Source organism: Cynocephalus volans, chromosome 7 (assembly GCF_027409185.1).
Source record: "Cynocephalus volans isolate mCynVol1 chromosome 7, mCynVol1.pri, whole genome shotgun sequence".
Classification (NCBI taxonomy): Eukaryota; Metazoa; Chordata; class Mammalia; order Dermoptera; family Cynocephalidae; genus Cynocephalus; species Cynocephalus volans.
In genome coordinates this window covers 130552702-130578855 of record NC_084466.1, presented here as the reverse complement: position 1 = coordinate 130578855, position 26154 = coordinate 130552702, and the positions used below count along the sequence as shown (strand labels likewise).

Here is a 26154-nt window from a genome sequence, read left to right as displayed (position 1 = left end):
ATATTAGATGCCCAAACATATCTGCCCATGCCAGGCTCTCCCCTCCCTCCTGCATTGGTTTAAAACTGACCAATAAGCCTGGCCCACTCCCCTGTCCCTTTCCCCAGCTTTTGGTTAAGGCTTCTGATCTGCAGAAGTCAGAGTGACCAGCACATTGTCTCAGGGACTTGTCTGGGTCTGCAGCCCAAGACCTTGAACTTGGACAGCATCTAGCAGTGTCTCACCCATCACATAGGCTCAACAAATGCCAGCCCTTATCTTCTTAGTGCTCTTTCCTTGTCTTCACTCAAACTCCAGCTTCTCGTTTGGCTTTTACTTCCCATTTCTGGCATTCACTCCTATAAAATCTTACCCATCTGGCCTCCCAATGTAGAGTGCCAGGGCTTTCCTGTAACCTTACTGCAGCCTCATACCTGACCTTGAGGGGCGTGCCTCTCCAGGCAGATGGGCCACAGGTGAGATAATTACATGAGCACCACCCAACCTGCATCTCAAATGAAACCACTTTGGAGTTCCAAGATTCCAGAGGCAAGAAAAATAGCCACATTCCAGGAAAGACATTTTCATTTTATTTAAAAATTATTTACAATTTATTGAACCTTCACAAATGCTTTACTTTAAAATCCTTTTTTAAAACTTTTTTTAACCTGAATAATATCTTTGGGGTGGGGTGGGGTGCAGTATAGGCAGGGGAGTGGTGACAGGCTCCTTACAGGTTTTGCAAAGGGATGGATGTAATGCAACAGCGGTGGCCTAGGCCCGGTAGCCTAAGGGGTAATGAAAGGAAGACTAGCCAGGCAGGCCCCCTTGGGCCAGTAGCCAGCTGGGCAAGAAGACTGCATGATGGCAGTTCTTGCTCAAAACTCACCGTTTACTGGTTTGGGTCCGAGGCAGCAGCACTGAGTGCTGACACCTTGCCTATTCCTACCAAGAGCAGGTGTTGGGAGGGGCTGGCGGTGGAATCATCTGCGAGAAGTCATGCACTGCCGAGCTCAGGACGGGCTGGCCAGGCAAGGGTGTGTGGAAGTCAATAATACATTGCTGGAAAAGGCATCTCTAGCTCCAACATTTTTTTCCCCACGTGCTTTGGACCTCCTGTCTGCAACACCTGCTCTGGTTTGGTGGAGAAGTGGGGACAAAGGTGTGTGGGGTGAAGGTTGTACAATACTCTAAGGTGTGCCAAGAATTTCTGAGGACACCCAGTTCTTGGTGGGTGCCAGCCTTCCCCACTGATGGATGGACACTTGAGAAGACCCCTTGTAATTGAAAATCTGCCTTGAACTGCCCAGTATTCACTTTACTCTGCATTGCAGAAATTCTGGGCTGTAAGTTCTGCTATTTAAAATAATGTGTTTTTTAATCCCTTGTGTGTCTGAGAGCTTTGAGAATCTTATGAAAGCTGTAACCCTCTGGAAAACACACACAATACATACACTAAATTCTTATAGTTTTAGGGGTTTCATAGACTCTCCAAAGTCCAACTGTGGACTCCCTGGAGTGATGGACCCCAAGTTAAGAACCCCTGAGTTAAAGGTTCCTGTGGGTAAGCATTTTCTTTTGAGATGCAAATAACCCAGAGGAATTATCAGTCTCTCCCCTCCCCGTGTGATTAATGATTAAATGGGTGTGGGAAGGTGGGAGTAATAATTTTGGAGGAAGGAGAGAGAATCCTGGATGGTATACCACAGGGAAATGTTTAGGAATGGTTTGGAGATTCAGCAGGCAGCACTGGATCACTGGGCTCTTGACTGAGCGCACCCAAGGGGTAGGAGATAGATCAGAAAGGGAGACAGGTGCCTCAAAGACAAACTTCACTTACTTCCAAATTTTCCCTAAGGCCAGCTGTGGTTCCTGATCAGAATTCTTTTATTCTTGGAAGTAGGTATGTGTAGTCATTCTGCCATCTGGTGATAACTCATGGGATTGCACCTGCACCAGCATCCTGGAGAAAAACTGGAGATCGAGTAAGTTCCTGGAATAAAGTACACTTAGCTGACCTGCTGGGGTGTGGTAAAGGGTTGGGGCATGGAGAGAATGGATGACAAAGAAGAGCAATTCTTCAACATTCCTGTGTAATACATACTGAAGCCCCTATGAGAGCATGCATCCTTCTTGGCTGACCTGGGCACTCTTTGGTTTGTCATGGCTAAACTTGCTTTAACAGCTGAGGATAATCTCATATAAGTTTTTTTTTCTTTGATTTGCACTTAAAACCTGAACTTCCATTTCTGGCTCCCCACTGGGTCTCTCTGCTCCTCCTCTTCCAGAGCAGATTTATTTACCAATTGATGACTGCTGATTGGGAGCCAAAATAGGTATATCCCTGGGCAAAACAGTGACCTGAGTTTCTATCTCACATTTTTTCCTTTCCAGCTGAGACATGCTCTCCAGGCTGCTGGAACCCTTTTCTATCAGGAAACCAGTCACTGACAGTTTTCTGGGCTGTAAGATCAATCACATACGCATCAACAGTGCTAAATCCCACTGCTCTAAATTTCTGAAGGAGTTCTTGGTCCGTGACCTGAATAATCATCATACCTACTACTCCAGCCTCCTATGTGCCTGTCTCCCAGTGGCACCTTCTGAGCTAAGCTAAGAATGAAATATGGTAGAAAGTTATCATTTTGTTCTGCAGTAAAGAAGGGTGAGTTCCAGGACATGGGTCTCCTGTGGCATCAGGAGATCCTGAAGAACAAAGAAGAAACAATCAGCGGTTCCAGAGTGGCATTGTCAGCTTGGGGTCATCTCTTCGCCAGTCCCAGACTGTGCTGTGGACAAGACCATTTCTGGCATGTTCCATCATAGGCACCTCCTTCCTTTATGGCCATGGCAAGGCTCTGAGTCAAATTGGAGGCAACAAGGGAAAATCTGCCAAACTGACAGCTAGGGGTGGAAAGACAAACTGACAGAAGATGTAGAAAGAAAGGCAGAACACTTTGTCACCTGTGGGAGGCCTTGGGGGGAAGCAGATGATGGGAGGGTGGGTTCTCCCTCAAAGCTCTGGATCTCACACACCCAGCGAGTGCTGTCTTTGCCTGTCATGTGATCAGAGGCGTTAAGTTGGAGTTTTCCTCAGAGGTTCTCTCTCCATCTGTCGACCGCTTCCTTTTTCGACCACCTGAAAAACAGATTGTAATTATCAATCTGTAAGACTGGGAGGATATACACTCTCTCAGCGGTCTAAGCTCTCTTTAAAACAGAAGCAGAAATGGAGACAAAGCCCTGGATGCTTTGGCCGGAACTAATCTGCGTTGGATCCTGATGCTGATAGCAGCATATTTCCATCTCGAAGGATTAGAATGCACCTTCCACATAAGACGACATCTCTGAAAAGCCACAAACCCAGGCTAGAGCCTGAATTGAGATTTCCTGGAGGGCATTGGGTAAAGCCCATGTAATAACTCTGGGTTATGCTTTCCCACCACACTGAGGGCCCCAGCCCTACCAACTAACTGCCAGACACCTCTGAGAGAGGACTTCTCTCACAGTCTCTGATGTTCCATGAGCCAGGGTTGCTGGGTGAAGCTGGGAGCCATTCTCAGGGACCTACATTCTCCAACTCTGAAGCAACCTCCCTTCTGCGTTGGGGCAGGTGGGAGTAATTACATAATTGTCCTCAAGGATGTAAGAGCAGTCTGTTCTCAGCTTTGTTGTTTGTAGAAAGGACTATTTCCACCTTGTTCTCTCTGTCACTGATGTCCACCTATACAGGATATTGCTTTCTTTTCTATTCAGTCTCTTGACACAAATTCTTTCTTTAAAGGACTAGATGGTGAATATTATAAGTTTTGTGGGCCATATTATCTCTTCACAGCCACTTAACTGTGCCATTGGGGCCTTAGGATAACAAATGAGCCTGTCTATGGTCCAATTAGTCTTTATTTACAAAAACAGGTGGAGAAAGGAGGTCAGAATTGACCTGTGGGCATACTTTGCAGACTCCTGTTCTAGAGGACCAACAACCGAATGAGACGGATCCCCAAACTATCAAGGGCGCAGTACTGGCCTAAGCCCTACTGTGCACTGCCACAATTGTTCCTCACTAGGGTTCCCAAAGGGAGTGAGTGGTTCCTTCCCCAGGAGGAAGATCCTAACATCCTACTAACTGGCTTCTGGGTGACTTTCATCTGGGTGAAGAGCTAGCTACTCACTCAAGGTCCTCAGCAGCTTCTTTCCCATGGTTTCCTCAAAGTCGCTACTGCAAGGGCTGGTTTCCATATCCAGGTTGATGTTACAACATTCACTATCTGATGCTGAAAGAAAAGGAGGGAGAACTCAAGTCTTCGCAACCTACATGCACAAGGATTGAGGCAGAGTGATTCTGGGTGATGTCCCTCAGCAGGTGAGCATTTAAGAGCCAAGGCAGGGGTGGGTGTAACAAGGCAGGGATGCCTGGGAAAGTGTTAGCAAGAGGCATTTTACTGCCACGAAAGGAAAAAAGAGATGGAGAACAAGAGTAGGAATCCAACAATCCATGCAAAGTCAAATAGTTCCCTCTCCTCAAACACTGTTTGGCAAGAGAGATGGGAAGAAAACAGTATGTTCTCCACCCAGTATCTTTGCCAGACAAAACGCACATTTGAGGACAGGCAGGGACATCTCCTTCCTCTACTTGCACAAGCCCTGGAAAACCACAGGGCTCAATGACAATGAAGACTTGCCCCTGTCTTCTCCCACAGGACTCAGTGGGGATTCAGGGAGCCACAGAATCTCAGAGCTGGGGAGGGGTCTAAGCCTCATCGCAAATGCAGTAAGAACCTAACCAGGGAGGCAAAGTGGTATATTGGAAACTGCACTGCACCAAAGGCCACGAGGCTAGGCCTGTTTCTAATGCAATATTTGGACTTGGACAAGTCATTTTCCTTCTTTAGGCCTCAAGGTTCCTCATGTGTCACACGAGGAGGGTGGACTAGATGGTCTCCAGACTACCCCATTGCCTCTATTCTTATTCCTTTGCTACATTTTCTTGCTACATGCTTTAGCTACTAAATTTGGCCCTGGAATGGTGACTACGTATGTTACAGATTTTCTGGGTTAACCGCAAGTTCAAATATGTTGTCTCATTGACCTTAAAAATCTATGAGCACTTTTCAGGTCATTGCTCTGGACTCGACGGGTCTCATACTATGGATTGGGGTAGCTCTGAAAGGTCAGGCAGGGGAACTGCTGGGCTGAGGGGAGGGGATGGGGGGCTGCCGACAGCTTGGGGAAATGTGCCTCAGCGAGGCCACACAGAAGGAGCTAAGGACTGCTGGGACAGTGGGAGCTTGGAGCAACACCACTGTCAAGACAGAAGTGTTCAGTGTCTCAGACGAAGGTGATCTGATCTGAGACCTCAGAAAAAGTCCCACAGACTACCTTTGGTCTCTGGGGCCCAAAGTGGGGGAAGAGTCCTGCTGGTAAGAGTGATGGCTAATTCAACTTCCTAATCTGTACAAGGGTCTAAGAATAACTACCTCATATTTATAGAGCCTGGAACCAAACACTGTAATGTGCATTTATGTATGTCATCTCATTTATACTCAAAGCTGTAACTTACTAAAATTGCATAGCTCCTAAATGAAGGAAGAGCCAGGGTCTGAATTCAGGAAGAAACCTAGCTCCTAATACTGCCCTATGCAGTTTTCCTGGGAGAATGAATTAGATGGGGCCTGATGCATGGTGGGTGCTCAGTAAATGTCAGTTTCTTTTCCCTGGCTGTGTAAGGAGATGGAGGTTTAACATGGAGGCTGGGGTCTCAGGGCTCCCCTCAACCTCGCCCAGCTCTCTCTGGGCCATCCCAGTGGTGATCCCCCTGGCTCCTCTGGGCCCAGTCCACCCTTCCTGACCTGCTCTTGTGGGAACAGCTGCAGGAGACAGTGAGAGCTGCTGTGTACTGGGCTCCTCAAGGTCGGTCATTTCTCCCTGGGTGAAGGCTATCTCCTCCTCCATCCTCAGGTATACTATCTCACCCGGGCTTCTCAGCCCATCTGAGCGGCTGCCTGGGGAGGACAGTGAATGCATCACCTCTCTGCTCGGGAGAAGACCTGGAGCTCCACGGGGCACAGACGGCAGCCCTGGGCAGGGCTGTCCCTACCCCACAGCAGCCCTGCCCACCCGCCTGGCTGACTTACACGGCAGGCTGTTTCTGTTATTCAGGAGTGTGATGGCAGGGTCATCCTTGGGTGTCTGGGGTGTGCCCCGAGTTGTTGGGGCCTTGGTGGAGTCTCCGTCAGTGAAGGTCTCCATGTCAGGGGACTGGGGCGAGCTGTCCATGTGGCAGGCAGTGAGTGCATTCTGGTACTGCTGCCGTGTGATCTGGAAGGAAGTGGGCAGAAGCTCAAGAGGAGCCAGGCAGAGCCCTCCCTGGACAAAGCCAGCCTTCCTGAGCCCAGAAGCAGCCCCACTGGGGTGCTTTGGAACCCTTGGCCTCTGAGGCCTGAGATCCATGAACCGGGGGCCTTACCCAAGCTGTACCAGCACAGCAGCTGGGGGACAATGTAGGGCCCTTTGCTTGTTTACCACCAGTTCCCACAGTTCACTTTTATGGGCTCTAGACTCTTAAAGTGCACCAGGAGGAGCCAAACCTTCTTCTCTTGAGACCCTGGAGAGGATGGAGTGCATCTTCAGTTAGCAGGCTGGTTGTCCATGGAGAAGTTTAAAACACACATCTAATACCACTGCCAAGGTCCCTCTTCCTGAGGGCCAGTCCACGCAGACTTGGTGAGGATAAGGCAGGACTCTGGTAAGGAAAGCTCTCTTGCCCCAGGTGTTACCATCAGGAAGCCGGAGGTTGAGGCTTGAGAGCGCGCAGGCGTTTCTGATTTGGGCTTAGCCCATCACAGGATGAAACCTTAGCCCCTGCCTTCCAAGCCTTCCTTTCCCCTCTGGCTTCTCGCATGGCCTCGCTGGGGGTCTATGGGTGATAGTCAAGCCCAAGGCCTAGTCAGTCCTCGACTGCTCATCAGTCACACCGTCTGGGTTGACTCCATCATCCCTCATTGACTTCTGCCTTCCTCAGCCACCAGGCTTTCCTCCTTCCCTTCCTGTGCAGGCTGTCACTCTGGTCTTTTTTATTGACTGAATTACTTTATCCTGCTTTATTGTTCTATGATATTCTTGCTACTTTTTCTAGATCCTATGGTTCTCCAATTACTCCAAAATATATCAAAATCACCAATGTAACAAGAGGTTCTAGACATAATCTCCTGTTTCGTGAATTATTTAGCATTCCTTCTGAATATTAGGTCACCATCTTTGCCAAAATACTTAACCTCAACAGCCATTCCGGCAATGTTCCCTCTTCATAAAGAGAAATCTACTATTTCCCTCCAAGGGGGTGACCCATTGCTTTATTGGACATTATCACTCCTTTCTTCTCTAACAAACTTCAGGAGATTTTGCATGAGCATCAAGCAAATACTAATTAAGCACAACTCATCTAATCACAAAACAGCAATGAAGAATGTGTATCTTTTTGCAACACTTAATGGACACACCTGCAGATTCCAGGATTCTAATCACACTGCTGCGCATTTGAGTGGGCAAATATAGTTCTCTTGATGGTTTAAATCAGTGATTCTCAAACCACAGCGTTAGTTACCTGAAGGGCTTATTAAAACAAAACTGCTGGGCCCTACTCTTGAAGCTTCCAATTCACTAGGGCTGGGGTGGAGACTGAGAATTTGCATTTCTAGCAAGTTACAAGTGATACTGATGTGCTGCTCTGGAGATCACACTTTGAGAACCACTGACTTAAGACCTGGTTAAAATCAGACACAGGTCCCACTCAGGAGTTGATTTTTTCACTCTAAATAAATTTAAAGGATAAAGAAGCTTTGATATTTTTCAGGTCAAAACTATAGGTTCTGTGCTTTATGGCGTGAAATGACGGGTCTCAACTTAGCATTTGTCCGAAGTCTTCAATAGATTAAATGTTCTTGTTGAGAATGCCTGACTTTGGCAGCCCCCTTTGTTGGGAATTGAGAAGATTAGTCAGGTTCCAAAATTTCCCCCAAAGATAGGGAAATTTGGTCCTAACACCGAAGGACAAGAAAATTTCCTAAATGACACTTGATAACCCCAACAAAGCAGTTGATCTTACTCTACTTGGGTTCTTTAAACTAGTTAGTTCAGATTTGGCTTCTAGTTTAGTCAAAGAAGGCCAAATGACCCTTCACCTGGAAAATATGGCAGGAAGCACACTGCCTGTTCAAGACCAAGGTTCAAGTCCTGGTGTTGCCATTTTCAAGCTCGGCAACCTTGGCCAAATCATTAACCTCTCTGAGCTTGTAAAAGAACCAGAGATCATGAGATAACATGAGTGAATGTGTTATATAACTGTTAGGAGTGATTGTTTAAAACATGTCCACGTTCATGTCTCACAGTTCGACTTTATAATGGGCCTGCATTTCACAGACAGGACTCAAACCTGCCATCTCATCATGGCCGAATGTCCATGGCACACCATGAGGTGGCAGTGGGAGAGGGAGCCGTGGCCCCTGTGCCCCCAGAGTCAGTGCAACTGGAGGTGCTGTGAAGGCAAGACTAGGTCTTGGGAAAGTAAATCCTTAACCAAGAAAGTAAAGCAAAAGAGTAAGTAGGGGAAGGAAGAAATGCCAAGTAGGGAAAATGGGAAAAGTAAGATGGAGAAGGAGAGACATTGAATGAAGAAAAGGGAGGAGGAAGAGAGAAGGAAAAGGGTATGTTTCAGTCTGACATTGAAATGGATTTGCTGGCTTAGGGCTGCTATCTGATTGGTAGACTGGCTGTGTTCCCCAAGCTAAAAGCCTCTTGGCAGTGACAACTGTTGCAAATGCTCTAGTTTATTTAACTCATTTATTTATGTTTGGAAAGTTTCTGTCTGAGTTTTACTGGCAGTGAGCGGTACCAGCCTCTCCTTGGTCTTAAGAAACAGTGATATGCCCCTGCAGTTATCTGGAATCAAGGATGCAGGAACTCTAACTCTCTCTTTAAGCATTGTTATGGAGGACAGGATGGGAACACAATACTGTTTTACCTTTGGTAACAATACTGAGTAAACGGAATAGGGTTCCTCTTAAGCTACTGAGTTCCCCGTCACTGGAGGCGTTCACACAGATGTTAAACCACCACCTGTCAGTGGTGCTAAAGAGCAGATTCAGACAGCTACAGCCAGGAGCTAGCATTAACGAGAAGAAGCATGGCAGTGTGAATGGGGGTGCGGAGGGGTTGGTCCAGGGACGTGGGGAGGAGTGAGGCCGGGGAGGGTCTGCGCTAGCGGTGGGCAGTTGTCCAAAAGAAAGTCACCATCTGTTGGTTGCCTTCTCTATGTGTCTCACAGTCCTGCTTTCACACTGCTTCCTCCTTTTTAAAATTAAAGACAAAATCATGAACGACTTCTATGTCAAAGTGCTGCCTTAAAAGAAATTGCTGACAAGGCACGCCTCTGGAAAATGTATATGGGGAGGCAATGTATACATGCTGCAAATGTATACAGCTGCATTGCTGGAGCCAAACGTCCATCTCGACAGTTCCCTCCCTCGTTCAACAGCCTACGGCAAGGTCTTTTTACCTAGCCTGGTACTGCTGAGTAGAAATATGTGAGTCACATAGGTAATTAAACATTTCCTAGTAGATCCATTAAAAAAAAGTAAAAAGAAACAGGTGAAGTTAATTTTAATAATATATTTCATCTAACCCCATATATCTGAAATTATTTCACTTCAACATGTAATTAATATAAAATAATAAATGAGGAATTTGACATTTTAAAAACTAAGTCTTTAAAATCCAATGTGTTTTTTACACATATAGCACATTAATTTGGATGACCCACATGTGGCTACTGGCTACTGTATTAGACAGTGGAAGTCTAGGAGATCAACCTAAACTGCTCCGCCTAGTTTTGATCATCCAGCCTTGCACGGCCAACAGCTCCTGCTACTCGCCAGTGCAGAACCGCTGGTCCAGCCCAGCTCCTCTCTCTTCACGTCCCGTGAATGTACCATGTCTACTTGCCTTTCATAGCACTGTTTATGAGGGTCCTCTACATGGCACCACCTCTCTTATTCTTTCCCAGTTTTTAAATGTCCAGTACATCCTCCAGCCAATATAGTACTTTAAAAATGCCACCTAATTTTGTAACCACTTAGATACTACCCTGCATTGGTCACTGTTATTTAACTTATGTTACCTCTCCCTAACTAGATCTTAATCTACTTTTAAAGGCAGAGGATACGTTTTTATAGTTTATGTTTCTTTAGTATATTTCATGGTACCCAGAACCTTTGTTAATGCTCAATGAATACTTATTGATTAGTTGATCGAAGGAATCAAATTACTTTTCAAAAGACACGTTTTTTATTTTCTCTTCATTGCTGTAGATACAACTATTTCTTAGAAATAGCTTCAGTTCAAATTGTCTTCTCTTGTACTTTGGCCAGTTAAGAATTCAAGCACACTCTAAATTACAAAGAAAAGAATGTCTGTTTATACTGAAACTAGCAAAAAGTAAAGTTACCTTTTTGGACATTTTGACTTAGCAGTCAAGTTGTCCAGAAGTTAACCTTTAGGCTAATGTGATGCCTCCTGTCATTTTATAATGTTTTGTTTGCATTTTCAATTTTCAGGCAGTTTACTCATCCCTCAAAACATGATCCTGAAATTTAGGGATTCTGCCACTAGATGGTGATGGGGCATCTTGGTCAAAATTACACAATCCAGACATTTAAGACATCAAGCAAATATCTTGTTTAATAATGATACTTGTAGAAAATGTTTCAAAAAATTAATAAGGATTCTTTGTTACCTTCATAACTTATTAGCTACTATTAGTCACAGTTTTAATACTTTTCCCAGATAATCATTAGATGCACATTTTGTCTAGTTTTGTAACTTATCTTGAAGTCTAATTACTCTCAGACTTAAACAATTCTGGAACCTCAGTCCGTTGGACATGAAAAGTCCTTGCAAAAGCCTGTGCAAAAGCTTGCAAAACCAGCCACAGGGGCTTCGGCCTGTGAAAACACTTCTCTTGTGTAGTCTTTAGCTTCCTGAAAAACTCTTCTCATGTTAAAAAAAAAAAAAAGGTGGGGGGGAGGGAGACAGGTGAGAGAGGTATATAAAAGAACAGCCTAAATAATGGCCCTAACAAAGTGTATTGAATCAAGAGGAGTAATTTTCAACTATAGCCTAAGGCATAAACTTACATTAAAAAACAAAATAAAAGAGAAAACCAAACCAAAACAAACACTGTTAAAACAACAGCTTGAACTCACAAAGTGCCTATGTGTAGGACTACCCATTACAATCAAAGTTTTTAAGAGACAAAAGCCACAGGTTTAAAGAGGTTTCTGAATAATGCTTTAATTGGTGTCCAACCTCCACTCGATTTCTACTTTTGACATTTGGTCTTTTCAATTTCAAAATATCTAGGTAGAAAAAAAAGGACCATGTTCGGTGCTGCTCAGCTGCATGGTCAGAGCAAGGTCCGCTGGTCTGAAGGAAAGGACAGACACCTGTGCCTGAGCACTGGCCTGGGACTGGGACACTGCCACTGTCTCACTCCAGGAAAGAGACCTCCCCTTTGTTTTCCTTGTTATTTGTATAATGTTCCCTTTCCTTATGTTTTAGGGATGGAGCTATAGATCATCTGTAAGTCTTAAAAAATCCTTACAAATTTCCTGCCAGGCATTTATCTTTGAGCTTTGCCAAATCCATCTCCTAAAAGAGCTCGCTAATCTATGCAAGCCTAATGATGTTTTGGAAAACTCTGGGCTCTCCACAGTTGCTCAGTAAATGTGACTCCTCAAAATCTCATTCACTTTTTTCCCCAAAGCAGCAAACCAAATCCTCATATTGATTTTCTGAACTTATAATATAAGTGGTTATGGACTGAATGTCTGTGTCTTCCCAAAATTCATATGCTGAAATCCTAACCCCCAACATGAGGGTGTTAGGAGGTGGGGCCTTTGGGAGGTAATTAGGTCATGAGAGTGGGGCCCTCATGAACGGCATTAGTGACTTATAAGGAGAGAGCTTGCTTTCTCTCTGCTCTCCACCACGTGAGGATACTGTGAGGCCATCTGCCACCCGGAAGTGAGCCCTCACCAGACATGGATCTGCCGGCACCTCGATCTTGCTTGGACTTCCCTGCCTCCAGAACTGTGAGAAATAAATGTTTGTTGTTTAAGCCACCCGGTGTATGGTAATTTGTTCCAGCAGCCCAAACTAAGACAAATGAAAAGATGTGAGAAGCAAATTTAACAAAAATTCACACTGCACTGAAAACAGAATCGAAAATCCTTACTGTGGCCTGAAGATCCCAGGCGATGCTGCTTCTGTGTTCCACTCTCCTTTCACACCAGTTCCTACCTTTGCATGTCATGAACCAGCACTCAGACCCTTGAACTACCAAGCTTCTTCCTGCCTCTGCTGTTTCAATCTTAAATGTTCTTCCCACCTCTCCTTTCAGGTCTCAGCAAATGTCCTTTTCTCAGCCTGCTCTGATAACCATTTCAAAAGCAGCCTCCTTTGCCCAGTCAGTGTTTACTCAAGGATCCTGCTTATTTCCTTCATGGCCCTTATGGCTTCCTGAACTTACCTAGGTGTAGGGAAAGTGAAGGAAAATGGTCAGGGCCCCTCAGATGTTCAGAATCTTGCCGAGCATTTGATATAAATATGCACGTGCACCCAGGTGTTCCTTGGCTATTGTCCAATGTAATCGTGCATGTGCACCCAGGTGTCCTGGGTTATGGACTTAAGTATAAAGGATGAGTGTCTCTGATCCACAGGTACCCCTGCCCCCAGGATGTCCCCAGGGGGCAGGGGGGCCCAGGGAGGCTGCTACTGCTGCTGGAGGCTGTTGCTGCCAGTGCCCCTGGATGCCCCGAGAGGCCACTGCCACTGCTGCCCGATGCTACCGCTTCTGTACGCTGCTGCTGCTACTTCTGAGGACTAAGCTCATGTCATCTGCCAATGGCTCCTGGGATCCTTCCCAATTACCTAGTGTGGACCTGCATGTGAGAGGTCTGGTGACCCAGCCTGGCATGTGAGGGGTCTGGTGACCCAGTCTGTACAATGGGTTTGGCGAGTCGGAGCCCTAGCCCTGACAATACGAATGGAAACTTAGTATAACTAAAATAATGAAACGTTTTGGCTTTAATTATGAATTGCCTAACTCTACAATTAGCATAGCAATGGCTGTAACCTGACAATTGACGTAGTTGTATAGATTTACACTAGGTTATTTATGTGGTGACTTGTTTATCATCTTTCTCCCCCTGTTACATGTTAGCCCCAGAGAGGCAGCCGCTGGCTGTCTTCACCACAGTATCTCATCAATGCCAGGACAGAGCAGTCACACATTCAATATTTGTTGAATGACATACTCATAGTATGACTTCTCATTTCTTTTTCCATGAACCATGTGCCCGGTACTACACACCAAGAGTTAGCATATTAGAGTTTCTCTTCTCCCATTTTTCCCTACCTTCACTTCTAAGGAGGGTCTGTATAAGCAATGAAAGGGCCTCAAGGCTGGAAGCCACAGGGAGGAGAATCATGGGCTGCAGTTTTCTAAGGGGTAACCTCCTTGTCACGTTAAACTCATTACATGTCCACAGTCAGACACACCCATGAGTACTGCTTCGTTGGTTCCTGAAGTCACTTCTCCCTGGCTCCTCCAGCTCTCATGTCCTACAACTCTCCTTAAAGCCCAGTGATTTCAGGGCTTAGACTCTGAAGGCAAAGAGATTCAACTTTGAAGCTTGGCTCTGCCACTTACTAGCCATGTGGCCTTGTATTTATACTCCTCAAGCCTCAACTTCTTCATCTATAAAATGGGAATGACAGTAGACCTGCCTCACAGGGTGGTTGGGAGATTAAGTGGATAATTCAGACAAAGGACTCAGTAAAATGTCTTGCACAGAGCATCCCACAAGCAATAGTTATTATCCCACCTTAGATTCTTCCCCTCCCTCTGGTAACTTTCCATGGTTACTTTTCATGGTTACTTTTGTTGGCTGATGTCATTTTTAGCTCAGGGTGTCTGCAGAGTTCTGGAACACAAAAGGCCATCCAGCACACAATGCTGTCCAAATAATCAGGGCCTGTTCTGGACAGAAGGAAAGAGCCTTCTCCTACCTTTGTGATTTCAGCACACCTCCTATTACCCAGCCTGCAACTGGGACAACAGTTACCAAGTGAACTCACTGGGTATTTTGTTGGAAAGGGATAAATGGGGCTCTAGCCAGATTTCAGGCCAAAGTTTGTAACGGTTTGCAGAATGCCAGAAAACAAAACAAATAACATAAAACCTATTGAAGCAAGAGAAAGATGAGAAATTTAAAAGGCTTCTGTGCAATGCCAACCCCAATGAAGGGTATGAAGAAACAGCTCCCCTCCTCTTTAATTACAAGGCAGTGAGCATGCTGCCCCTCTCCATGGCATTTGCAGAGTGGTTCTCTTCAAATAGCTCAGCGACATTGAGTGGGTGTTACTAGTTACTACAAAGGATTTTCAGTTGACACACACACCCAATTGAGGGGGTGTTTTGGGGTTTTTTTGAGACTGGCTCGTACAGGGATCCAAACCCATGACCTTGGTGTCATGAGGCTGTGATCTAACCAACCGAGCTAACCAGCCGGACTCCCAATTGTGTTTTAGACTTTAAATATTAAGGTGTAAAAATATACTATCACACGTGAAATCATAGCATGGTTTCTTCTCCACATTTAGTCACCTGCAAATTTATCTTGAAAAATAAAATAAAATCAACCTGGTGCCAATGACGGGGAATGCAAAGGAAACAGTTCTGCCAGCCACTTGTCACAGGCAAGCTAATCTTCTATTGCTTTGTGCCTCAGTTTCCCCATATGAAATATAGGAGTCAGGAGATCTTAAAAGAGCGACAACAGTGAACAGTAATCAAGCTTACTGAACACAGGGCCTGTATAAAGCCAGGGAGCAATTACCACCCAGTATTATACTGGAACACAGGGGAATGAGGTGCACATTATGCCTAGGGCCAGGGGTCTTCCTGTCCCACTCCCCCAGCAGGAGTGAGAGGGGACCACGCTCCTGGGGAGTTACCTTCACGAACTGCACGTCACTGAGGATGTGGACCGAGTAGTCAGGCGTGTAGAGGTTGTTGCTGCTGCTGCACAGCTGCGTGTTGCTCCCCCCAAAGTCGCTGCGCTCACGGTTCGGAGACTCTGAGCGATTCAACCCGCTGCAGCGAGAAGGGGACCGGTTTACTGCAGATGGTGAAGGAGAGAAGAGAAGAGAAGAGGAGAGGGAGAAAAGACAAGGAGGGGTGGGTGGGGAGGAAAGAGGGGGAGTGGAAAGAGGGGGAGAAAGGGGGTTGAGAGAGAGAGAGGGGTGTTGTTTACTGAGGTTCCGTAAGACTTCCAGGCAATGTTAACACCGGGTGGTGGAAACGGGCCCTCACCCTTCCCATCAGAGCCCTGGAAGGAACTGAGCTGCTTTGCTGATGTTTATTCCAATGAAGAGCAAATACCTAAGACAGAAACCCATGGCTTCACCTGCTCAGGCTGCTCCCCACAATCTCTGCAGGGAGCAGCTGGGGCATTTGCTTGCCCCAGGTGGGGGGCTGAGGTGGTCCCCTGCCTTTCTCGGCTCTGTCTTCGGGTCAAGTGTAGGAAGACCCTGAGTGAGATGAGGACTGCTGTCAGCCTGGTTTGCTACCCCAGACCATAAGACCCTCTATCATGGTGAAGTATTTTACGTAAACTCCATTCACAAACCTTGTTTTAGAAAGTCCAAGGTCTTAGGTTTGCCCTCAAAACCATCTGTCACAGCATAAACAACCAATCCTCACCATGGTGATACATTTTAATGGGGTTCACTCAGGCCTGCCCCAACACTGGCAGGGCCTGGGATGAGAATATAATCAGAGACCCACTTACCATATGGATAAATGTTCACAAGTTATAAATCACATTAATAAACGGTTAAAATATTTTCTGTCCTTGTCCTTGACAAATTGTTCATAACAATCTGGAAGCCCAGGTTCGACTCCTTAGAATTCTGTGCTGAAAACAGGACTGTGTGGGGACAGCCTGGCCCTGGCCCTGGAGCTTCTGGACCCCTGATCCCCAGGGCTGTTTGGGTGGAGAATTCCGGGAATCCCAGATATCTGAAATGTGGTCTAGAAGGAAGGACACAGGTTCTGGGTGGGCACATCCTTAGGTCCTGTGAACTACCTGCCCCACAAAGAGGGACGGGACTTAGAAGGGCCAAAATGGGGCCCTGTGAAGTGTGGGTGTAGGGCAGGGCTCCTTCTTGCATAGAGCTGGGCAGGGCGGGACTGAAATAACCTACAGGCCTTCTGTCAAAGACCTCCCAAGAGTCCAGTCAGGTTCTTTTTACATTTTCTTGGGAAAGTTCAATTAAGACCATGTCACTTAGTTTCAAAATGGACTATGTGAGCTACTCACCCCAGGAACGACAGAAGAGAAGGTGCTGAAAGTGACCCTAACATCATCTCAACTCCAGGCAAGAGACTGCAAAGCCCTCCCGTCCCCCTGCTTCCCAAATGATGTTACTCGGCATTGCTTCCAAAAAGGGGAACAGGAGTCTGTCAGCCTCTCACAACACAGACTTGGTTCAGGAAGATCAAACGAAGAACTGGCTGGCCTTTGCTCTTTCAGGGTAGAACCTTGGAATTGAATTGTCCCTTGAGATAATGTTTCCATCAATCAAAATATTTGATTAACACTTATTTAAAGTGAGTCACGGAGGGTTGCTGAGCTGTTAGCTGCCAAGCTGTTATTGTCTAGAGAACCATGTAACAGAAGCATTAAAATAACAATAGGTTGAATAGTTTCTCATTAGAATCATAATAATCACTGCCTTGATATGATTATAGAATTAAGGATTCTACTTCCGGTCGGTCTTCCCCCTTCTCAGTAAATGTCACTGCTCCTGAAGCCAGAAGCCTGGAGTCACCCTGGACTCCTGCCACTCCCTCAGCCCCACATCGAGTCCTGCCGTCTCCCTCTGACATAGTAAGTCCATCTGTTCTATCTCTGCCTCCCCTCAAGTCCAAGTTACCATCAACCTCACGTGGACCACAGTCTGGTCTCCCCGTTTATAATCTGTTTTGACCTCAGCTGCCAGAATCACATTTTAAAAGCACAAACTAGCCTCCTGTTGCATCTGACTAAAACCAAAACTCCTTGCTGTGGCCCCTCAGGCCCCCATGACCCAGGCCCCTGCTTTCCTGTCTGACCTCACTCGGGGCCTCCCTTCCCTCCTGCTTGGCTCTAGCCCACTGGCATCCTCGGGCATCCTCAGTCATGCAGGCGTCTCCCATCTCAGCAGATGTCTCTGCCCCTGCTCCCCGACTCCCACCCCCAAACACGCTGCTTGCACCTCCGTCATTAGCTCTTATCAGAGAAGCCACTTTCTCTGAAGACCTTGTCTGGTCACCCTGGGAAGATTCCCCATTTTCCTCTGTACTGTCCCCTGTTCATTCCTTCAAAGCACTTTTCACAAGTACTAATTAATTACACGTTTGTACTTAGTTGTTAGGTCTGCTTACTTCAACTCTAAATTCCACGAGGGCAGAGACCTTGTCTTTTCTGGTCATCATCATTGAATACCTGGTATCTAGCACAGTGCCTGGCCTAGAGCAGGTACTCAAAAAATGTATCAAATGAATGAATCAGCACCTAAGGGTCCCTTAAAGAGTTCTTATTTAGAATCTAAATTTTGTTTCAAAAAAGGTTTCAGAGCTCTCAAACCTTCCTGGAATCAGAAAGCCTTTCCTCTGCAATCTAACGTCATTCTGGGGAAGCTGACTTCTCCAAGAAGATACTGGTGGGTAGCAGGATCCTCTAGAAATGTAGCTGGATAGAGTTAAATAGCCTGTGACTAGAATCAAACGGCACCAAGAAGCCTCAGGCTTTGGCCCAGGACTTGAGGAAGAGGCCACAGGGAGCATCAGGACTTTGTTTAATAGGAGCATGTGCAACAGGGGGTCCTGGGGTCAGGTGTCTAGACCTTATGTACTGGGTGATAGAGGAACAGACCCTCCTCCAGAGTGACCAAGGACTGAAAGGGACAGTGACGGTGCCACAGAGCATAGCATGAGGCACCAAGGTGATGGTAAACAGCTGTAGTATCGGACAGAAAGAGGTGCATTTCTGGTCCTGGTGCCTTGAAAACAAACCAAGGAGTTCTGGCTTGGCTAGACCCTCTGCAGCTATCTTGGGGTGGTAGTTGGCCAAGAAAGTCAATGTTCTTTCCTCCAGGCTAGTTGTTGTAGAAAAGCAGGGCAGGTAGTCCTGCAGGAGAGTGGCTTTTTTGGCATGAGAGTGGAGGCTGGAAAACTATACCTTGACCTGGTAGGTCTTCGCCTCAGTAACTCCAAGTGGCTACCTAGGACAGATATCTCTTGCAGACTGGCCACCCAAAGGCTGTAGGAATGAGATCTGCCACACTTCTTCATAGCACAGGGGGGGCTTGCGGCTTCAGTACCTGAGAAATCACAATTGCTCTGCGATAATCCTCCACTTTGCTTGGCTGGGCATGGGCTCCCCCAGCCTCACTCCTGCTGTTCCACATCCCCATCCTTTATGTCGCAATGCAAGATACATTCAGGGGGGATGACAGGGAGGCAGAGCCCTACCTTATCTACTAAACTCCCTGCATCCACACAAGCTTCTCCTGAATCACTTCCATCCCCTCTTGGAAACTGAGGTGACAGCCATGTCCCAGTTCCTCCCAAAGCTCTCATCGTCTCATTGACACTCGGCACAGATATGTCACCCTTCTGTCACTCACGAGCCAAATCACTGTTGTGCTGGCAGGATAAACATGCCTTTTTTTTTCTTTTTTTAAGTAAAAGCAATGCTATTGAAGGTTTATTCATAAAATCCTAAAGGATTCCCAGCACCAAAATATACAACTGTCTGACAAAGGTTGGGTCTGTAAAAGCAATTTTTAAAATAAAAAGAAACCCTCATTCTATGACAAAGAAAGTTCTGGCTCATCCTAGTATTGTGCAAGATCAACGTTTTCGTGTCCCAGAGTCTGACATTCCTCAATAGGTAGGATGCTGATGACTCGGCACTTTGGTAATTGTGCACATACACTCAGAGAGTTCTGAGAAAAGGAAATGGAATGGAAATGCTTTTAATAAAAAAGGAGAAGAAATCACTAACAGACCAGTGTCCCAGAAGCATGGCAAACTAGTTCAAGTTGTATAATTCCCCCTGGCATTTCCTAAGAGCATAGAGGCACAGCTTGGGGGAGTGAAGTGAGGAGGAAAATCCTAAGGACAGTGCAAAGAGACAGATCAGACAGTGATGGCCCTGTAAACAGAGGCAGGCCAAGCAGCCAACATGTCCCTTGCCCACTCTTGCTTTTTCACCATACCCTCAAGTTGGCTCTGGTGTGACTGGGTGGTGGGGAGCAGGATTTTCTGCTTGAGCCCCCCCCTGTGCTATGAAGAAGTGTGGCAGATCTCATTCCTACAGCCTTTGGGTGGCCAGTCTGCAAGAGATATCTGTCCTAGGTAGCCACTTGGAGTTACTGAGGTTAGGCAGAGAAGACATTGGAGCAAAATTGGGGGTGGGGTGGCAGAGGATGTGGAAGAGGATTTCACACCGTAATTGGGGCTGGATGGAATCTCTTCTCACTCTGCACTAAAAGGCAGGAGCCTCAAAAAACCATACACAGCCCTGGAACTCTTGCTTGTGACACCTGTATCCAGGGAGCCTTCACAACCCTGTCCTGGAAGCAGGACCCAAGATACAGAAGTGGAATGCCCTACTCCCCTTTCTGCTATGGGGATTTGAGGGAAAAGGAGGTTTCAGTGGCTGCCTGCCTATGGGGACGAGGGGGAACAACCTTCTCTGGTCATGGTCACTGTTCCACTGCCATCTGTGTTTTCCAAATTGGATGGGGGAGTTTAATTATATAGGCTTATGAGAGTACAAACTAGGATTATTAAAATTCATCATTCTGGAGTAATATTCAACATAAGCCAACAAATGCCAAAAGCCAGCCCTTTGAGCCCAAGTTAGGATCCCAGATGCACTCGCTCACATTACAAGGAGTTTTAATGGTTCCCAAATGTTTACTACACAAGAGCCAACCCAGAGGAATATTTCCACTTACCGCAGTTTGCAAAGTAAAAGATTATTTTTAGGGACTCCTTGTATACTCTGGGAGAAAACTTTATCATCATTGATGTCAAAGCACATTACAGATGGACAATAGGGCATTGAAAAAGAATCTCTGGTTCTGACCTGCCTCCTGTCTCTGTGCTTTTGTGGATTCAGAAGGACCGTCATAGAGAACTCAAAATTATCTCTACCATCAGGAGAAGAAAGAAGGAATGAATCTGGGGAGAGGGAATGATACCTGCAGTGGGGCCATGTACTTTCAGGGGGCAGGCCAGAAGTTTCATTTTTAAATGAAAGCACCTGCAAAGTTAGCTAATTACACCACACTCTGGAGGTAATCTACAAACTTCTCTGTTCTCCTTATTTCAGACTAAGGCTCAAATAGAAACGCCCTGTGGATAATGATGGCAATATTTGGTTCAGGGACCCCTGTCCTCAATCCAGTTTGAGCACCATATTCATTAGCATGGCTGCTTTCAAAAAACAAATAAATCAGAGCCCACTAGGGGGCGCAAAATGCCTACATTTAGAGGTGCAGCAAGGACCTAGGCAATAGGAGAGCAGGATCTAAGAGAGTCGGACCCCAGTCTTCATCCTTCTACCAACTTCCTACACATCCGGCACTGACCCAAAGGCTTAATTTCTCACGGTCTGTTTCTTTACCTGTTGTTTTCCAATGATACTTCCTGCCTATCTCCCATGGTAGTTGTGGGGGTCAAATAAAACAATGACAGAGTCCTTTTTAGGCTGAAAAGATTCTTTTTCCCTGTATAAGGTGAGGTGGGTTAAGACTTAATATATATGTAAATTAACATATCTCGATCAGAAATCAAGTAGGGGCACAGAAGGTGCCCAGGACATCTTTCCACAAAATCCCAGGCCTCTGAGGCTTCTTTTGGTGATATGGAACAAAGGCAAGAGAGACAGAGGTAATATCATAGTGTAGGTCCTGAGCATGTCACCCAATTGCTGAGAAGGCTTGGTGACTAGCTATGGATAGACACCAGACAAAAGAGGGAGGGGAGGAAAGAGCTGAAGGAATCGAGGCGCTCCGTACTCCTCGTTTTCTCCCGAAGTGCCTGCCGTTGCTCCACCGTGCAGAATTACACCAAGGGTGGGAATAAGCAGCTTTACTCTCACCTCTTTATTTGTGGGTTTCCCATTGGGTTGACCCTACTTCCAGTTAGGTCAAACATGCAGTCACGGAAAATGGGGGCTCGAAAGAGCTCTTGGGGGTACCTGGCACCAAGCCAGAGTTAGATCAGAAGTCTCACAGCATAGCAGGAATGAGTCACTTTAATCTCTGTCTGACACTGGGTTACCGTAATGTTTTTCATAACAAATACTGATGCACTAGAATTAACCCTCCTTTAACTGGGAAGTTACAATTAACAAGGTCATCGGTTAACTGAAGGCTTGTTAATTAAACAGGAAAATATACCCTTGCTTTGATCTGTTTGGCTGAAAATCTTTTTTAAATGTGCATCTTCTGTTTCATAGCACACTCTTGGCATTCACCAAGATTCACTGCACGTGAAGGATCCTGAAGGCCTATGTTGTGGTAATTTTAATTTTGCTGGCATGCAGGAATAGACCATTTAGCTGGCGAGGACACCAGATTGGCTTCTCACATTGACTGTCCTCTCCTGTAGTCACTATGAAGGCATGAGCTCTCACAAAGCAAGAAAAACTTAATTTCTTAGTGGAAAATCACCATCAAGTGAGAGAGAAAACTTTAGAGAAATTTGAGAAAGTGTTTAACTTGTCTCGTACAGATAAACATGGGAACCAGATGGTTTTTGATGGAAAACTGTGATTTGGGAGAAAACAGAAATCAACATAAATATTTCTGATGTTGCAAATCTAGGGGTTTGAGGCCTTAGGACATAGCAGTTTTGAATGTTGAGGGTCTCCGATACAGACATAGAAACATAACTGGATTCTTGATGACAGAGGATATGGTGGGGCCTCAGAATCATCACCCCAGCATTGAGATAAGGGACACAGATGGAGAGGGTATGGGAAATTGGACTGTGTTCCAACTGCAGGGCAATTTAACAGATAAATTCCTGGTTTGGTGATTACGTGCTCTGTGAGCCTAAGAGATCAACCTCTAAAGACGAAAACAATATAAACATTTAATTGATCATTCAGATTTATTTCTGAGTTTTACTGTGTAACACTGAGGAGCTGCTCTAGCTGATTAAAAAGAAACCCAGTAACTTTTATTAGTTAATGAGAGAGGTTAAACCTAATGAAAAGTTGTTCTGAAGTTTTTACGTATAGCATCCTTTCCATGAACACCCAGTAACTTTTATTAGTTAATGAGAGAGGTTAAACCTAATGAAAAGTTGTTCTGAAGTTTTTACGTATAGCATCCTTTCCATGAACAGAGCCAGAGAAAATACGATTATGACTAGGAAGATGAGGACATAGAAGGAAAGGTGGAAGAAAAATAGATAGGAATAAAGCATAGTATTCCATTATTTCCATTTTTCTCCTGCTGTACTCCTCACCCCTCCATTCTGCAGGCAGATGAATGAGGAAAAACTCACACTATCCTTCACCCCCACCATTTTTCTATGTACACACATAGATACATCCCTGGGAGGTAATTTTGCAAATGCCTCCATCGAACCAGAAATACCTAGGCTGTGTGGGCAAATAACTGTTATTTGTGCAACGTGCTACATCTTAGCCACGGGAATACCTGTTGGGAGAGACTAGTTCTCATGCAGGACAGTGACAGAGACCAAGGGCCTCTTGCAAACCCCATCGGATCTATGGAGACCAGAGACACCCATGCATGTTTACCTGGGGAGCCTGCCAGAGAGTCCCCTCTGCTGAAGGCGAAGTTACGAGACACAGAGACAGGCACTAAAGAGTCAGGGGCCAAGGATTTGTGAGTTGCAAAGGGGAAGAGAAACACAAAAGGAGAGAGACAAAGAGCAAAGTGGGTGAGACAGTCTGTTCCTGTATATTCACATCATCACATTTCTCTGCGAAAAGGAATCTTGCCTCTGAAAACATGGGAATCACATTTTCTTACAAAGTCACTCTCCAGAAAGATGAGAAAATAAGATGGACTTTGCTGAAGGCCTTCTGAAAAGATGTGCAATAATCTTACAGCAGATCAGAGACACCGATGACAAGCACAGGCAGTGCCCCATTGGGGAGCATGTGGGCAGCATCTCTCTGTGGCACCTGCTGTGAGCCAGCAGATGTGCTGGGAGCCCTGTACTGTGTTCCCACCAGGCTCTCCCTGCTGCCACAGGCATCCTGCTCATCTGTGGAGGGTGCCTGCACAGGCATTCAGAGGCCTGAAAGCAAAGTGTGTGCTCCTGCTAGGGGCATCCTTGAGGAAGCAGAATCCTGCCTTGGCCTCCTAGGAGCTCCCTCTGTGGTCACAGTGCTGGTGAGAAACTGCATTGCTAGAGGACCAGAACAAAGAAAGGGCAGTATTTCCAGCAGTTTTCATGTAAAACAACTTGATGAATTAAATCACAGTCCCTTCTTAGCAAGTACAAGTGCTCCAAAGCACCTGTCTTTCTATCCCCTTTTCCTTCTCTCTCTTTTGCCAGGGACTTTGAAATGGTGCTGGCTGTCCCTTGGGTGGGGTCAAGTGTGTAGCAACATTCCAGTCCTTTCCCCAACTTGATCCTGATCAAGTGGTCCTTCTGCATGGGAATCTGTCTTTATCTCTCTTCTATGATCATTCCCAGAATCCTTTTCATGGGGCTAAATGAAGCCAGTGTGCAGGTGATGGCGTGCTGAAATAAGCAGCTTCTGCAGTCTTATTTGCTGTACCAGATGCTTTTATCTGAAATTACCCATATGAGGATACTTCAAAAAGTTCAGGAAAAGATTCAAATTATCTTTTAATTCCATCCTTCCATGAACTTTTTGAAGCACCCTACCATATGCAGGGAAGTGGGAGGGGGGGCTTTATACCTATCTGATAATCATTTACTCTGTCATGAGCTGTCCATGAATTCTTGGATGGGCCCTTAATGTTGCAAGATGCACTAGTATCAAGAAGAATCAGTTCTTCCTGGGCTGCAGAATTAAGTGTATACACCATCAAACAGATAAGAGACTTGCTCTCTCTCCGTCTGCACACCCCTGTGTGCACCTGTTCAGGCTACCCTGAGTTTGGGCAAGGTTCTTCCACGGTACCAGCTCGCCATGGTCCTCCTGGATTCCCTGGCTATAAGAACCAAGATAATGCAGACAGTGCAGATTGTGTTCCCTTCACCCTGCACAGAAAAACCAGAGAAGCTTCCTTGTAACCTAAAGTTCAATTTTGAGGCACAGGTCACAGGGCCAGTGAGCTGGAAAACCCATCATCTCACTCCTCACCCTCAAAGGCTTATAACGCTGCAGGCCAGCTTCAAGGGCAGGACAAGTTTGCTAGGCCGAGACTCTACAAGAGTTTACTGCCTTATGACTTAGGCTTAAACTCTCCCTCGACCCACAAGCTGACATTCTTGGCCAGTGAAAGATGCTGGGTGACGAGACCCTGGGATGAGCATTCACCTGGGACAACCTCAGGGGGTGGCCAGCCTTCGCAGCTGTCCCACGCTGCACCCCACTAAGAAGCAAGTGCTTGGGGAAGGAGAAAAAATGTCTCTTTACCCCTACTGTTTAATAATATTTCTTTTTCCTCCTGAAGATTCATAAAGATCTCAGAAGAGTGGGGAGGAAAGATAGTTTAATGCTTCCTTTTAGTTAACTGGTTTTAAAGGAGAGATCAGTGTTGCAAGTTTACTCCTGTCTCACTGATAAAACCAAAGGATTTTGATAGAAAGAACTAGAGATAGGTAGGAAGGAAAGGAGGAAATCAGATAACATCCTCCTACTTAAAAAAAAATTTTTTTAAAGGAAAGAAGGTAATCTAAATTGGGTGGCCTGGGGAACCTTATGTAGCTCTTTTTTCTCAGAGTTCCCACCACTTTTGGTCTTCTTGCAAGAACCAGAAGAGGACCAATGTTTCCAGGTAACATGTTGGAATTGCAGAGCAGTCCCTAATATGATGGATGGTGGAAATCTCCTTTAGAGAATTAAGGTTTACTCCACCCTGCAGTCCCCACCCATCCAGAGTTCTTATATGGAGGACTGATGCTTCCTGCATCTTGACTGAGATTTGTCAGCTTAATAAGTATAATAAGGTACCAGGTTTTGTTGTTGTTGTTTGCTTGTTTTTTACAGATCTCCTTCAGCTCAAGTTCTGTGACCCCTTTAGGGTAGGCAGGTACTTCATTTCAGCCATCTGCTGGGCTATGAGGTGAAATTACACTATAAATTGTTCCATTATTTTCACATAGAAACTGCATTCTGGAACATGATGGGTCTAAAATCTGTATTTCACTGTGCTATGTGAACTAGTCAGGACACTGGATGCATCTAGGTAAGTCACCAGCTTGCTGGGTGATTTGAAATAAGTCATTTCTTTAGTTTCTCTTGTGTTAAAATAGTATCTAGCTGGCCATGTTCCAGAGAATGCGATATCAAACTCTGGGACCCCCTGATAAATTCCAATATAAGGCACTGTGTAAAATCTTTTTTTATGATGAGAGGAAACACACCATTTGGCATTAAAGTAGCCACTGTAAACACAAACAGCTCAAAGCAATGCAAAATTCAGACCAATGAATCAAAAAGAATCTACAGAATTCTTTCTGGATCACATATATCACAATAAATGCAAAGCCCTGTAAACACGAGCACAATAATTCCACACAGGAAATAGCAAGAAAGCACAGCACAGAAGGGGCAGAGCACACTAGCCATCAGCCCTGCACCAGCCTCCACCATCTACATGCACAGCCGGCCAGCAGACACCTCTCCACCAGCTGAGACGTGCTGAACAAGGAACACAAGCAGGCAAGCAACATATTGCACCAGCCTGGGACTTACATCCCCAAGTCTTACAGCCACTTCTTACTGAGGACAAACCCCAAGACACAATAATAGCATGTGAGAGTTTTCAAGTAAAAGCCAGTGGGTAAATTTTCATTCCAGAGAAGGAAAGGCCGACCCT

At 45.7% G+C, this 26154-nt stretch overlaps 1 protein-coding gene across 4 annotated transcripts in view; it reads right to left on the bottom strand.

Moving 5' to 3' along the window:
- Positions 1-3038: 3038 nt before the first annotated feature.
- Positions 3039-26154, bottom strand: part of CNNM1 (cyclin and CBS domain divalent metal cation transport mediator 1) — a 56993-nt gene continuing 33877 nt past the window's right edge. Inside the window, exons 7-12 of one of the 4 annotated variants that reach the window (XM_063103116.1) lie at positions 22929-22991; positions 15052-15215; positions 6114-6297; positions 5829-5981; positions 4152-4253; positions 3039-3118 (exon numbers count right to left, since the gene is read on the bottom strand). In XM_063103116.1, the coding sequence (XP_062959186.1) occupies positions 3039-3118; positions 4152-4253; positions 5829-5981; positions 6114-6297; positions 15052-15215; positions 22929-22991 (746 nt within the window). The remainder of the gene's footprint in view (positions 3119-4151; positions 4254-5828; positions 5982-6113; positions 6298-15051; positions 15216-22928; positions 22992-26154) is intronic. The other 3 variants (XM_063103118.1, XM_063103117.1, XM_063103119.1) reach the window with 3 other exon arrangements.